Source organism: Phaenicophaeus curvirostris, chromosome 6, assembly GCF_032191515.1.
Source record: "Phaenicophaeus curvirostris isolate KB17595 chromosome 6, BPBGC_Pcur_1.0, whole genome shotgun sequence".
NCBI classification, from domain to species: Eukaryota; Metazoa; Chordata; class Aves; order Cuculiformes; family Cuculidae; genus Phaenicophaeus; species Phaenicophaeus curvirostris.
The window spans coordinates 8,592,524-8,606,955 of record NC_091397.1 but is presented as its reverse complement, the minus strand read 5'-3'; the positions used below and the strand labels follow the sequence as shown (position 1 = coordinate 8,606,955).

The following is a 14,432-nucleotide window of genomic DNA, read 5'->3' as shown; positions in this document are numbered from 1 at the left end:
CGAAGGCGATCAGTCAACTACAAACACAGGCTCCAGCAGAGATTACCTTCAAAAGGCTAGGATGAACTACAGTGATTTTATGATATTTTGAATCAAAACAATCTTACTGTTTCTGGCAAAGAAGGAAGGACTTGAGATCTATAGAAGAAAATAGTGTTCCCTCTTCTAAGTTACACTGCTGTCTCTTTACAAAGTGAAAGTTGTTTTTTCCCCCAGTCAGTCAATGAATGAAAGCACAATATGCAGTGCAGTGGCAAAAGCACTTCCCTAGCCCCAGCAACCATGCTGAGCATGAGACAGTAGTTTCCTCTTAGCCCTCTCTACAGTCCTTTCCCCTCTGCGTAACTACCAGTTTTCTTTGTGTCATCCTTAAAAATGATTAATCCCTTCCTCATAATGCATGATTATCGAGAACTTTAATTAGCAGGTTGGTAGGCATTCCATGAAAAACACACCCTCTCATCATTTTCATCATGTATTAAATGGCATGAATTGCAGTAATGTACGCATGTGCCAGAGGTCTTCCTCACTGTTCTCTTGTGTCAACACTACAAGGCATTAACCCTTTGCGGGAAACACCTCCCAAAGTGCATTGAACTGATCAAGATCAGTTTATGGTTGCAGTCAGCTGCTGGAGCCAGACCACTTAACATAAAGGATGCTATGATAACACTGTCTGCAATAGGAAGGACTTGAACTCCAGGGACCTGAATTCCAGAATCCAGAAAATCTTTGCCAGTTCCGTGTTCAAGCAAATGTCTCAGTGACTTCACAGATTTTTTCACGATAGTAAAGATGCTGTAACCAAACCTGCTACATGAAGCATCAGAATAGAAGCTAGCCTGCAGTAGAAATGATTGCATACCCTTTCTTCCTCAGTGAACAACCCCATTAGGACTCAAGTTTTAATAATGCTGTCAGATTAAAATGGGAACCAAGGGAAGAAGTCATTGAAGACAAGGTGCACCTATTTAAAATGGGAATATTAAAACACCCCACATCTGATTACAGTAGTAGTCATTGATAAGGTTTCATCCTTCAGATGATCAGGACTGATCACCTAAAAATGGGTTTTATTGCTTTACTGGCTCAGTGTGATTCAGGCTTCCTCTGTACATGCCTAAGCCCCGCTAAAGAAACAAGAATAAATTGCAAAACTTGTTATATCCTACCATTTTGTCTATGCAATTGAATTTCACATCCCATGCCAGATGAGAAAACCCTATCCTCAATTAAATTTATGTATAAAGTAGCAAAAACCTTTCATCCAGATATTTCTGTTTATCTTAGAGGAAATCAGTGGCAGTGCTTGTTTATGAGAACAGACAGAAGTGTAAGCTCATATTTTATGATGAAAATGACAGTAGGAGTGACCTTGCTCCAGCACATATTGCTTTTCCAACAGTGTCTAGAGGAGATAATCTTACAGCAGTCTGCAAAGCATCATGTTTCTTTAGATCCTGCTACAGCAATTCAATCATGAACATATAAAATTAGATGAAGAATAAGGTAACTAGCCTTCTGGGACCGAGTATTTGCAATAAATGTTGCCTCCTGACAGTAAGCATTACATTGTTCTCTTGAAAGAGAGGTTACCTTTTATTATAGAATACTTTTCTCATTTCAGTCTGTGTCAGGTAGCATGGCTGTCAAACATAGTCTGCAGGACAGTAAAAAATTGCTTTAAGACAATTATATGCTGCCTTTAAGGTACCATAGTTCTGCCTACCTACAGTAAGCAGAAAACTTCCAACTCTTGAACTTTGGGATCAAAGGAGCAATGCCAGACCTTCCTTGGGTTTTTTTGAAAAGATGTATTTTTTCCCTTTCTAGTGCCTTTCATTCAAGCATCGGAGAGTCCTTTACAAGCATCAGTTGATTAATCAAATCTTACAAACCTTGCCATCCCTTTCAGAGACGTTAAGCTAAGCCACAGCTGTCTCTGTGTCTCTAAACTCAGCAAAGTTTGCTGAAGGCCACAAAGCAACCTAACAAAACGGACAGAGTGAAGTATGGTCGAGGTTAGTCTCTAACTGTCAGTACAGAAATTGTTTTCAAGCCATAAATACTTGCCTGTGCATTTATCCTGTGGAGGGCTGAGAAAGTACAATTCATAAAAATTACTACAGGCTTGATGAGAGTAAAATAATTTGTGTTTAGCTAACTTTGAAAATACACACAAGTCTGACATAAAGTCATAAAAAAGTTACTATTACAAACAGACTTTTGTAGGCAGTCACAGAATACGCAGCAAGAACTGGGCTCTGGGTGCTTTTAAATGATGTAGATGAAGAAGAAAGCACCAAATGCCAATTGGTACTCTTTGCCACTCTCTGGTCATTAATATTGAATTCAACTGTTATTTGTTGGGGAAGAAACAGAGGTGAGAATTCCTGGAAGAAGTCCCTGGCTAGCAGATTTAAGACAAACACTTGTCCCCTCTGGTGGGGTTCTGCTGCGCTGCCTGCTTGATCAGCTGCAGTATAAGCAGGGCCACTTGATGTGTGTTCATTCTAGTAGCTTCTCCACCTATGTATTATATATGTAGAAGAATAAAAAGGATTTCCTGCTAATCAAGAAGGTAATAGAGTATGGCTGCTTAAGCCTAAAAAAATAAAACCCTGAGTAAGCAAGGCAAGGCCAGGCTCTAACCAAGCAGCCTGAGGAGCTGTGGAAAAGGAAGTCTCCTATTAGTGAATCCAAGTGATTCTCAATGAAACCAAAACTACTCTGCGCCAGTTGGATGACCAAAGTCTGAGGAGACATTTACTTTTATCCAGAAGTCTGCATTTTAGCCAGAACAGATCATTCCACTGACCTGACCCACATCAGCTGTAACAGGAATCAAAGGGGGCTGCCTCTGATGTAAATGTACCCATAGCAGGCATGTGAAGTTAGATGGATCCTGCACAAAATGTGCTAAAAAGAAATGTTGTTCCTGTAAACTGCTTGAAAGCAATGAACTTGAAACCCCTCTCATGTTCAGTTCTGTAAATAAAGAGTAACTCCACCAAATTTAATGGATTGTTATTTTTATGAAAATGTTGAAAATGGAAATCCTACTAGGATCTCTGCATTTTCTGATACATTTTACAAAGGTATCTGAATGTAGACATTGATATTAGCTCCATTGTTCAAGCTGTGCTGTATTTGTGCTACAATGAGATTACAGTTTAAGAGTTTAGTCATGTATAATGAAAATTCAGACAGAGATACATTCAGCAGATGCAAACACATCTAACTCTAATGACCTTAGAATGGAGGTATTGTTTACAGCAGCTGAGAATCCAACCCATAATTTGTTAGGCATCTTCATCTTGTGTACTTGGGTTAACGTACACACTAATAAAACTCATTAATCTCTTCAGATACCACTCCAGGTTTTTGCGTGTGAGATACAGTGTAATACAAACACATCATCTCATAACTGTAGATAACATCCTTTAGAAGCCTTAATTTTGTTATTCACAAATGCTTCTAATTAGGGTAAAACTATTACCTTGGTGCAAGGGAAATGGACACTGTCTCTAGTAGCTGCTGACAGCTTTTCTTGAAATGGAAACAAGAACAAAATGTGCAGGGATTTTCATGTAAAGAGAGAAACTTCATAAACTTAATAACATTTACTACAGAACTGCATGTTTAGTGGTATGGCACATGCCTGCCATAATTATAGATTCAGAGTTTTACATGTAGTCTGTTTATTAGTCTGTTGTAACGTCAACGCTATTTCACTGTACTGTATTGCAAGCTATTTTTTTTATTTTTACCTGAAAGAGAGTAGATTTAGATTAGATATCAGGAAGAATTGTTTTACTGTGAGGGTGGTGAGGCACTGGCCCAGGTTGCGCAGAGAAGTGGATAACCCATCCCTGGCGTGTTCAAAGTCACATTGGATGGAGCTTTGAGTAACCTGATCCAGTAGAAGGTGTCCCTGCCTATGGCAGAGAGTTGGAACTGGATGACGTTTAAGGTCCCTTCTGACCCAAACCATTCTGTGATTCTATGATTCGATGAAACAAACCCAGTTAATTTATAGTCTATCTTTCCTTCTTAGGGCAGAACATAATTTAACAATATCCATGTCCATACATTTTGCTTGGTGTCATGTTAACCATTCTACTTCTCCCCTTTATCTTGACTGTTCTTATTATTACCCATTTTGCAATTTAATATACTACTTCTTTGTGCTTGGTGTTCACCACAGTATTTGCCAGTCAGAGAAGAGGCAGTCACCAAATGCATTGCTCACATTCAGCAGAGAGAATACCTGGAGCTGCTCTACAACAGTATATGCAACAGTGACTTTTTTCTTTTATGCTACACACATGTTTGTTTGCTCCCCAGCTGTTGAAAATAAGGCATTTCTTGTTGGCTCGATGCTTTGCAACAGTTGCTTTAGAGGACAAGCAGCTTCCATCATAGCAGTAGACAGATGACTAGTGAGGATAATACCAAGAAGGGCTGCAATACAGTTCTATGTGCATGCATTGCATGTGCAGTTTAGGATAATTATAATTAAATTACGTAGGATTAAATGCTATGGAGTTCTGCCTTTATTCTCAATAGAGCTGGAGGAAGCTCTCCTCCTGAAATGCCCTCTGTCCTTAGCCCTTTGTATAACGTAAGACACTTTCAGCAAACAAAATCTCTGTCAGACCTATAGATTGCTCCAAGTGAAGGGAAATTTATGATCAATGAGCAGTGAAACTCTAGATATTCTGTACTCGCATTGTCCATTAGGTAGCTTTCTGCAAAATGCCTTTTCCTGGCAAACTGACTTTTCATTGTAACTAACTTTGATTCCCTCTGCTCACAGTACTGGTAAGAGTTGATGCATTTGAACTCAGTCCCAGACACCCACAGTTAATCTCACATCACAGGTTTATCTCTCACAAATTGGATGCTTGGAGTGGCTAGATGAATGCATCTCTGTCTTCAATAGTCAGATTTGCACAGAAAAAGATTGCACACATAAGCTTTCTAGTTAAAAATAAAAATACACAAACCCCCCAATCTTAAAAGTAATTATTTTAAAAGCAAAGTGACCCAGATATTTATGGTCAGTCTTTCAAAGCTGCCCACAGGCACATAGGATGTCTGAAGATAGGAATGCCAGCTCTAAATCCTATCCTTAGGCACAACAACTGTAACAACAAAACCCAACATACCTTCACATGTCAAGAGGAAGTATTCCAAATTGCGACTGAAGGATGCACTGAAGTAAGTACAGTTTTCAATCAGATCACAAGACAGGCACCGCCTGTTGAAGTTTCCATTTGTGCTTGCACTGAAAAAGTTAAGACAAGTCCATGAAGGTCACTGAGCAAATGTTATCTGGAAGCAACATTACTTGAACCTTACTGTACTGCAGAATAGGGACATAAATATAATGTGTCCGACATTAATAAGAGACAAAGCATTTCCATTTGGTTGAGTTTAAATAGCAGTAATTGATTTTTTTTTCCTTGGATAAAGAATACAGACTATATAACACTGATGTCTTTTTTTGCAAGGTCAGGTGGTTATGAGGTGGTTATGAAGGAAAGTCAATTTTTTTAAAGAAAATGACGGCTGCAGTTCCACAAGAGGAAGTCATAGTTTAGTGAATGAAGGCTTCAAACAACGGAGCAGTATTTCTACACCTACTCATACTATAGCAGATGATAAAGAGCTGGAATTATATTCTTTAAGTTTCTTACTGGTTACCTCACTGATCTGATTTATTAGCAGCTGTCTCAAAGACCACAGCCCTCTTCGAGCACTTACATGGTTGCTCTTGTGACATACAAGTAGAAAGGAAAGATTGGATTTAGGAGGCTGTTTTTGAAGAAGGTAACATGACCTGTCCATATGCTCACAAGTGTTCTGTAAGAGCCTACCATGGGTTAAAGAATGAATTACAGTTTGCTGGCAAATATTAATAAGTAAAATGTTGTGCTGCTATAGCATTATATGCTTTAAAATGCTTCAAGAATATTAACTAATAGGTCTTTCCAGTATTTCTCTAAAGCAGATGAGTGTGTTTTGCTACCATTTCAAAGTAGGAAGAGATTGGGCTGAGGAATTTGTTTAGGGCCATACAGAATTAACTGAACACCTCTTATTTTTTTGTTTAGGTTCAGATCATGTCCCTGCCTTAAATCCTGTTTACAAGCTACTAAATCAGACACAAAAAGAAAAAAAAAAAACCCAAACAGAAACAAACCAAACCAAGCAACAAACCCCAGATCTTCATCTGATATGAACTGTCAGAGCTCCGGAGGAGCAATGAACACGTGCCAAGGCTGCTGCTGAGCTGACACCCTTGGGCTGCGATGAGAGATGGTCAAATTACCCATCCCAGGAAATCAAATACCTGAAATGAGGCCAAGATCACTGTGTAATCAAAGTAAGGTCAAGGACTTTGACATTTTGGGCATCTCTTTCCCTGTTGCATACGTGGAGAGGTAAGGTTGACAAGGCACAAGGCTGAGCTGCATGCCAAGATGAGCAAGGAATGGGAAGCACTTTGACCCATGCCAGCAGCTCTTGAGCAGCTCTGCCTGGACTCAGCTTTTAATAAAGATTTTATTCCCATTTCAATAGAAATTAATGATTAAAATAATTTTGATTTTCTGTCTTCAAGAAAATAAACACTGAGCTGAGCTACTGTCAAAAAACTATGGACTACAATGAAAAGGCAGAGATCTCTCAAAAGGAAAAAAAATATTCAATTACAGGTAATTTAGTTCACTCTAGTTTCATCCCCATTAAGGAAAAAACAGGTATAAGAATATGTTAGAGAATGAAAACTTCCTGACTGTCCCTTATCAACTCATGTTACCACCAGCTCTGTCCTTCACTGCAGATGCTGAGAGGACAGCAAAAAAACCTGAGAAGAACATTATGGCAAATGGAATAAGGACTACAAAATAACTATTTTAAAGTTTGGCTTTTCTCCCCTTTGTCATCTTCTCCCATAGAACTTTGTGATAGCTAACCCTACCAACAGCTTGCTATAAGCCAGACTTTTACTCATCTTACAGTTAAAGAGGATACTAAAGTCATCTGGAGTGGCAGAAAACCTTTGCAAACATAATACATTATTTCTTTAAAACTACATGAACAGGTAAGGTGCTATCATATTTCCATGAAAACTGCTATCTGGAAGTATAAAACCAGCTTATACCATTAGTTTATGTAATTCTGAATTCTTTCACGTGGTAGCAGTTCTCTTGGAAAGTTTTGTGACAGTTTATCAATCTTGAGACCAATTTAAAACTTGCAAGAAAATAATAAAATTACTAAATATAAAACATTTCCAAATGTCAAACGTTATTGTTATAATGTTCTGTCTATTCCAGCAAAACCTTTCAAGATCTCACAATGTCATTAAAGACAAGCACATAAGAATGTTTCTATTGTAATCACTTATGTAATGATTCGTATAAGACTGAAAAAAGAGAAATTCTCTACGTGAAGCTAAGAAAGCATATACCTGTATAAATGTCGCCTCCTTGGCATATCTTCTGTGCTGTGGAAATAACTGTGGAAAAAAAAAAATCAAAAAGCAATTGTATCATCACAAGGGCGTTTATAAGTATCCCACACATCTTCATTCATACAGCCATTTTTCTGATCTTAAGTTTAAACTGAATTAGAGAAAGGTAGAGAAGGACACATCACTGCAGTGGCTCAAGCAAGTACATTGTAGGCTGTAGGGCAGTTAAAACAAGCTTGGAAATGTTTGGGTCCCAGACAGGTCATGTCAGTGGATCAAAAAGGATCAAGAGATTAAGTGAAAGATCTTCACATTTTCGTTTCAAGATTTATGGCTCAGAATTTCCTTTACACACTTTTCTTTTTTCTTTAGAAGCTGTTTTTAATTCTCTGGTCACTCTTTATTCTTTGCCCAGACTGATAGTTTACTGGAGTCTTATACAAAACCCACTGAAATGTCCTCTTTAGAAAAGGGAATTGAACTTTCAGGGAAGGCAGAGTATGAAGCTGAAGAATACTTCACTGTCCTTATTTTGTGCTCAGACTTTGATGAACTTTTCTAGCTAAACAGCAAAAGCCCTGCTGTACAGTAATAGTCTCTGAAAGTAACAGAGGTGCTGCTGGAGGTGGCCAACCTCCATCCAGCGTGTAGGGTCCAGATTGATCCTCAAGATGCATTTCATGTGAATAATGACAAACGGGAGCAAATGTAGCATCTGTGGGCGAATAACATGCCAAGAAGGCTATTCAGATTTTTCAATCTGCTTCCAATAAGCTGCACTTGCCTAGGTGTACATTTTAATTGCACAAATTCTATGTAGTATTTTCTGCCTGGCTGGTCAGTTAAAATGCAAATAAGACTTTGGTGCTAGTTTGCTACTTAGCTCATCCAAGAGCTAAAGACCCTTCTATCATACTGAAATTATTGGTAATTGAGGGCATTCAAAACCCTAAGGGAGCATCATGCTCTTAATAATCATTCAAAGTTTATCATAGCCCAGAGACATTTTACTCAGCTGTTCAGTGACATTAAGAAACTGAAAACCTTTTATCCACCTGAAACTTTGCCTGGAAAGGAGTCTATTTGGCATTTGATTCCAGAAAGCCTTCTAAAAATTTTCTTATGTAGTTTCTAGAAATGTATTTAAAAAAGTAAGTATTTACAGAATTTTTACAAGCATAAAGTATTCTGACTAAATACTTATTTTCTAACGCACTGATATATTTTGCAGGTCAATAAAAGATGCTTTCTAAAACTGACTATCTAGATGGTCAATGAAAATACGTTTCTTTGCTTCAGAAGTTAACATCAGAAGTTACAGCAGGAGAAATCACTTCTCTACACAAATGTATTTCATAGTCACAGAAAGAGATGTTTGAACTATACAGAGAGAAACGAAATAAGACAAGATATACGTAATGGTATAAGTCAAAATGGAAACAGCTTCTCCTGCTCTCTTTTTTCCATCCCCTTATGCTCATACATTTCAGACGCATATACAAAACCATTGTCAATAACCCTATATTTCAGGGCTAAGCAAAGGAAGACTGATTTTTCAGACCAAAGTTTACTTACATTTTATGCCTCTTTTCATCATATGCCAATATCTTTGTCACATCCCAGTCACCAGATGTAATAGATTGTAAGTTGTCACTGCTACTATTGGGCTGCCAGAAAGAAAAGAGAATTAGGTTTCTTTGTTATTAAAAGAGGTTACCTGAGCAATGCTTCTCTTCTGAAAAATGAATCTTTTGACTGTGTTGTATAACAAAAATAAACCACGTTTCTGTAATTTCTACCCCTCCCCCTGCTATATCTGTGAATCTTCAGGGATACAAATAACAGAGTCAAAATCATCTTAACCATAACTCCACTGAAGATAATGGGATGAATTTAGCACAGAATAGCTTCAAATTCCTTCCTGTAATGCAGTACAAGCTTCTGATTAATCTTTTATAGCAGCACAGGGATTTACTTATTTAGGAACAACTAAGAAGTTATTAAAAAAAATCCCGAATGAAACAATAGCATTGTTTGGAAAAAAGAAAGCTGGTTGACCTTTTTCTTCAAAGTATCTAATTTGGAAATTTATGTTATCTTATGCCAATAAAGCATCGCTGATGGTTTTTGTTTATGTACAAAACCCATAATCTACATTTGCATCTTCCAGTACAAGCACATATACTACTTTTTATTGCTTTCTGCTTCGGGTGAGACCAAAAGCAGCAGCGAGTCACCTGTGATGATGACATGGTGATGTGGTAGAACTTCCCGCGTCCTCCCTGGGGAATGGCTCGGACAAAGAAAAACTTCCGACCATCCTTGGAAAATATTGGCTCTTCATTCTGGAAGTGGCAAATTTCAAGGATGTGTTACCATTAATTTATTTTATTTAAAATTGCTCAGCGCTGCAAAAACATATGAAATTATTTCACAGTGAAATAGAGACTGCTCTCTAACAACGACTAAAAGCCTACTGAAAACTGGAGAAACTTTTGAAGATTACTGCTTCTTGCTTTTGGGAAGACAGCTTTCAGCTGTGGGTAGACAGGCAGCAAGGAAAGTTCTTTGTCTATAAATTCAATTCCCATTTGCAAAGCAAAAAGCACATACATACAGCTGACTGCTCGGAGCAGTTGGAACAAGGGCTTTAGAAATGGTTTGAACCTCACTGGCACAAGCATGACAAACTATGTTTACTCTACGGGAAGAAATTATCTATTCCTGTCCTCGAGGAAACACAACTAACAGCATCTAACTGCTGTCTTTTCCTACTCTCTTACAAATGGTTATTTCACTGAATTATTTATGAAGGGGAGGATAGCTTGCAAAACTGCCTTTGACACAGAACTCCCAGGTGAATGCAATGATTGACTTTTATTGGGTGACAAGAGCTTTAAGCAGAGATAGAAAAGACTCAGCAGAAGGAAATCAAACACCATATACAGCAAGCAAACATTTCCTGGAAGGGTCTTTGTCTTTTTTTTTTTGTATAAGAACCTTGAGGCATGTGGGAAGTCTCCACTGCAGGATAAGGTTCAACTGCAGGTTACAAGAGAAAGCAGAAAGTTGGTCCATATGGTGTGGCACAGTCGCACTGTACCAAGGGAACTGGCTAGATGAAGCTCCTCTACTCTGAATCTTGAATAGTTGGGACTAAAACAAGAGTTGAACCTCTGCTGAATCTCTCCTGTGATATCAGACTTTTCTGGGGACTGGCTGAGCCCTGCCTTTTCTGGCCCAGCTTCATGGATCCTTCATGGGTAGTCAACAGGGGAACAGCTGCTAAACCTCATCTGTGTCCTTTGGTTCAGTGTTAATCAAATACCCTGGCTTTCTTCTTGGCACATGTCAAGATACCTCACTGAACTAGCAAGAAGTTGATTGTACTGAGAGACTTATGGCTAATGCAAACACCTACAGCAAAGAAAGAAAAAAATTATTTCTCATAAGCTAACACATTATTCTTACTCTATGTTCTTTTGCTCCCAGTTCTTTACTGATTAATTCTTTTCCCCTATCCATCAGATTTATCAACACTGTATTAGATGTTCAAACTGTTTGTTTCTCCTTTTATTTTCCCCTGCTTAGGTTTTCAGTTTATTTTAAAATATACCCATTTATATCTTGTTGCAGCTGTATGAAATAATGGTTTCATTTGTTTCTGACATTGTTCTGGAACCTGAAACATGAAGCTCTATCTTATTTCCAAATTACTTTCATGACAGGAGAAACCTCAATGAAAAACAACTGCGATAACTTGGGAAAACCTGCTCAACAGGTTTTCCTTTACTGAGCTAAATAGCAATGAGTTAGCCCGACATTTCTGTATCTGTGCCTACAGCATTATATTTTCAAGCAATACATCTCTGCCAGTAAGAGCAGGCATTATGTACATTAGTTTGAGGTTCATTTACAGTTACAGGGGAAGGAAGTACATGGCATGGATGACAGATGCGAGGCTTTAGCATTCGGCTGATGTTGTGAGACAGCCTGTTTGCATGTCCCTGTGTCTGGAAAGACAATTTATTAATACAACCAGAACTTGCTTTAGAATCTTGTTGGAGATGGTGACTTATCCCAGATGGCAAATGGGGGTTAGATCAGGCTGAAAGGCCTTTGGAGCAGGATTTTATACAATAGGGACAATTTTATACAATAGCTACAGTAGGAGCATGTAATTAAAATATTCTGCATGTGATGCAAATAGTTTGAGCCTTCAAACTATTACTGACTGAATCCTGCAACATTAGAGCAGAATAGCCCTCTTTGAAAATAGTAGAGTAGTTTAATGGTAGTAAAAGAAAATACTTTTCCTACGCAGCAAGTAAGGAATTTTGGAAGATTTTTGCTACAGGAGGTTCATGGAAGCAGCTGGTATCGGAAGGCGCAAAAGGGATTGAACCAACTCATGATTCATTAACACATCTAAAGAGAATAGACATTGATATAGTCTCAAGTGTCTCTAACCTTTTTATTCTAGATGGGGGTGAAACACAAGAGGACTGGATTGTAGAAAGCAGCCAGCTCACACACCATCTTTAAATACCATCAGCTGCTGTGCCCACTAATGACAGAATGATGGAACAGAGGAAGGAGCAGTGAGATTCAGTAGGGCACTTAAGTTCTCACAGCTCTTGTCTTTTTCACAGAATCACAGAATAACCAGGTTGGAAGAGACCCACCAGATCATCGAGTCCAACCGTTCCCATCAAACACTAAACCATGCCCCTCAGCACCTCATCCACCCGTGCCTTAAACACCTCCAGGGAAGGTGACTCAACCACCTCCCTGGGCAGCCTGTTCCAGTGCCCAATGACCCTTTCTGTAAAGAATTTTTTCCTAACGTCTAGCCTAAACCTCCCCTGGTGGAGCTTGAGGCCATTCCCTCTTGTCCTGTCCCCTGTCACTTGGGAGAAGAGGCCAGCACCCTCCTCTCTACAACCTCCTTTCAGGTAGTTGTAGAGAGCAATGAGGTCTCCCCTCAGCCTCCTCTTCTCCAGGCTAAACAACCCCAGCTCTCTCAGCCGCTCCTCATAAGGCCTGTTCTCCAGCCCCTTCCCCAGCTTTGTTGCTCTTCTCTGGACTCGCTCCAGAGCCTCAACATCCTTCTTGTGGTGAGGGGCCCAGAACTGAACACAGGATCCGAGGAGCGGTCTCACCAGTGCCGAGTACAGAGGGAGGATAACCTCCCTGGACCTGCTGGTCACACCGTTTCTGATACAAGCCAAGATGCCATTGGCCTTCTTGGCCACCTGGGCACACTGCTGGCTCATATTCAGTTGGCTGTCAACCAACACCCCCAGGTCCCTCTCCTCCAGGCAGCTTTCTAGACAGACTTCTCCTAGTCTGTAGCACTGCATAGGGTTGTTGTGCCCCAAGTGCAGCTTTTTTGTTCAGCTAGATCTCTGTATTTAGAGAAATGAATTCTACCCAATCAGTCAAGGTCAGTTTCCAGAAATCCTCTACTCTGTGCAGATGAAGGACAAAGCTGTCTTCATGTTAGCTACATGTAGCAGTAACTCAGGGCTTTCAGACACAGGTATAAGGGGAAAAAAGATGAGGTAACTCTTGTGTGATTCCACAACAGCTTAAACTGAAGCATAAATCTGGCTAGGTGTGGGCTCCTCATCCCATTTACCTTTTTGGTATCCCTGTGAACAGACAGTAGCTTGGTTCAGGATACGGATCCACCTAGATGTGGTTACCTGTGATGGGCAATTGTCCCCAGGGTGGAGGAGGAATGAAACAGGTGTTTGGAGATGAGGACTACCTAGTCATCCTCAGAGTTCAAAGGAATAATCACTAGCCAAAGGATGACCCTGTGGCTGGAGTAGGACTTGGTGGGACTAATGAATCTGTATCACTACCAGTAGAAGAAAGAGGCAGCAACTCCATTTCCAGCAACCTTGTTATTGTTGTGTGGCAGAATAATGTGTCTCCAAAGCCTTCAGCTTTTGGTGGATGAGATAAGATAATGGGAGGTTGCTGGAGGGCACCGTGACTCCTGGAGGGATCAGTGCTGGGTTTCAGAATTGTGCAATACAGGCCAGTGTATCTGCAAACAGTCTGAAGAAAAAGAAACCAAGTAGTGCCTCAGAGGCTTATCCCAAGATTGGCAGAATCAGGATGAATGAAGGGAAAATGCTAAATACAGTCTGAGCTTCTGTAGGTCTTAGAGAGGGGCTGGAAATCTTGGAATTAGGAATCACAATTAAAAAAAAAATAGGTAGAGTGTATTCAATTGTGTTTGAAGAGGGATCACTGAGTATCACTGGATCTGCAGCCACTCAAGGAAGATTCCTCCTGTGAAAGAAGGAAAGGCAAGGTGCATGCAGAATGGTGGGTGCTGCATGGGCGTCTCTGACCTTGAGGATCTGTATTAGAATTCAGTATTAGATCAGAATTAGTGTTTTTTGCTCTGTAGTTCTTTATTCTTTCAGGGAAATGTCCCAGGATTTCAAGTGTCACAGGGCCATAGCTCTGATAAACAGATAGGTGTGACATGAATCCTTTTAACTCTTTGCATTTTCATAAACACTTTTCTGAAATCCAACAAAGTGTTAAAAATGTGCATTGTCTATACTGTGCAATGAAGTCACATACTTTTTTGGGTGCAGAGGGAAGATCTCTTTCCACACCCTGCCACACTCAGCCCCTGGGACAATGCTGAGCTTCATCCTCCATCCCTGTTCCTATGCCACCTGTGGGTGGGTGCACCACACCAATGCCCAGCTCTGAAACCAGGCCACCTGCACCAAAATACAGGGTTGTCAACTGGAGAGGAGCCCATGCCTCTGGGTATCTGTCCCCTCCACTGGATGAAATTAGGGCTCTTCATTTAAGCACCAAAGTCTCTGTTTGTAGCTAAAAATTGCTCTGGCAGATGAATTTGGGTATTTGAATTAGGTCTTATGTCTGCATCCTTTTTCTTTAGAGCAACATTAGG

The 14,432-nt window shown here is 39.7% G+C and overlaps 1 protein-coding gene across 5 annotated transcripts in view; it reads right to left on the bottom strand.

The window, feature by feature from the left end:
* Nucleotides 1-14,432, bottom strand: part of DPP6 (dipeptidyl peptidase like 6) — a 568,651-nt gene that overhangs the window by 33,442 nt on the left and 520,777 nt on the right. For all 5 annotated transcript variants that reach the window (XM_069859300.1, XM_069859303.1, XM_069859299.1 and 2 more), the window contains exons 13-16: nt 9,721-9,828; nt 9,059-9,150; nt 7,481-7,528; nt 5,172-5,290 (exon numbers count right to left, since the gene is read on the bottom strand). In XM_069859300.1, the coding sequence (XP_069715401.1) occupies nt 5,172-5,290; nt 7,481-7,528; nt 9,059-9,150; nt 9,721-9,828 (367 nt within the window). The remainder of the gene's footprint in view (nt 1-5,171; nt 5,291-7,480; nt 7,529-9,058; nt 9,151-9,720; nt 9,829-14,432) is intronic.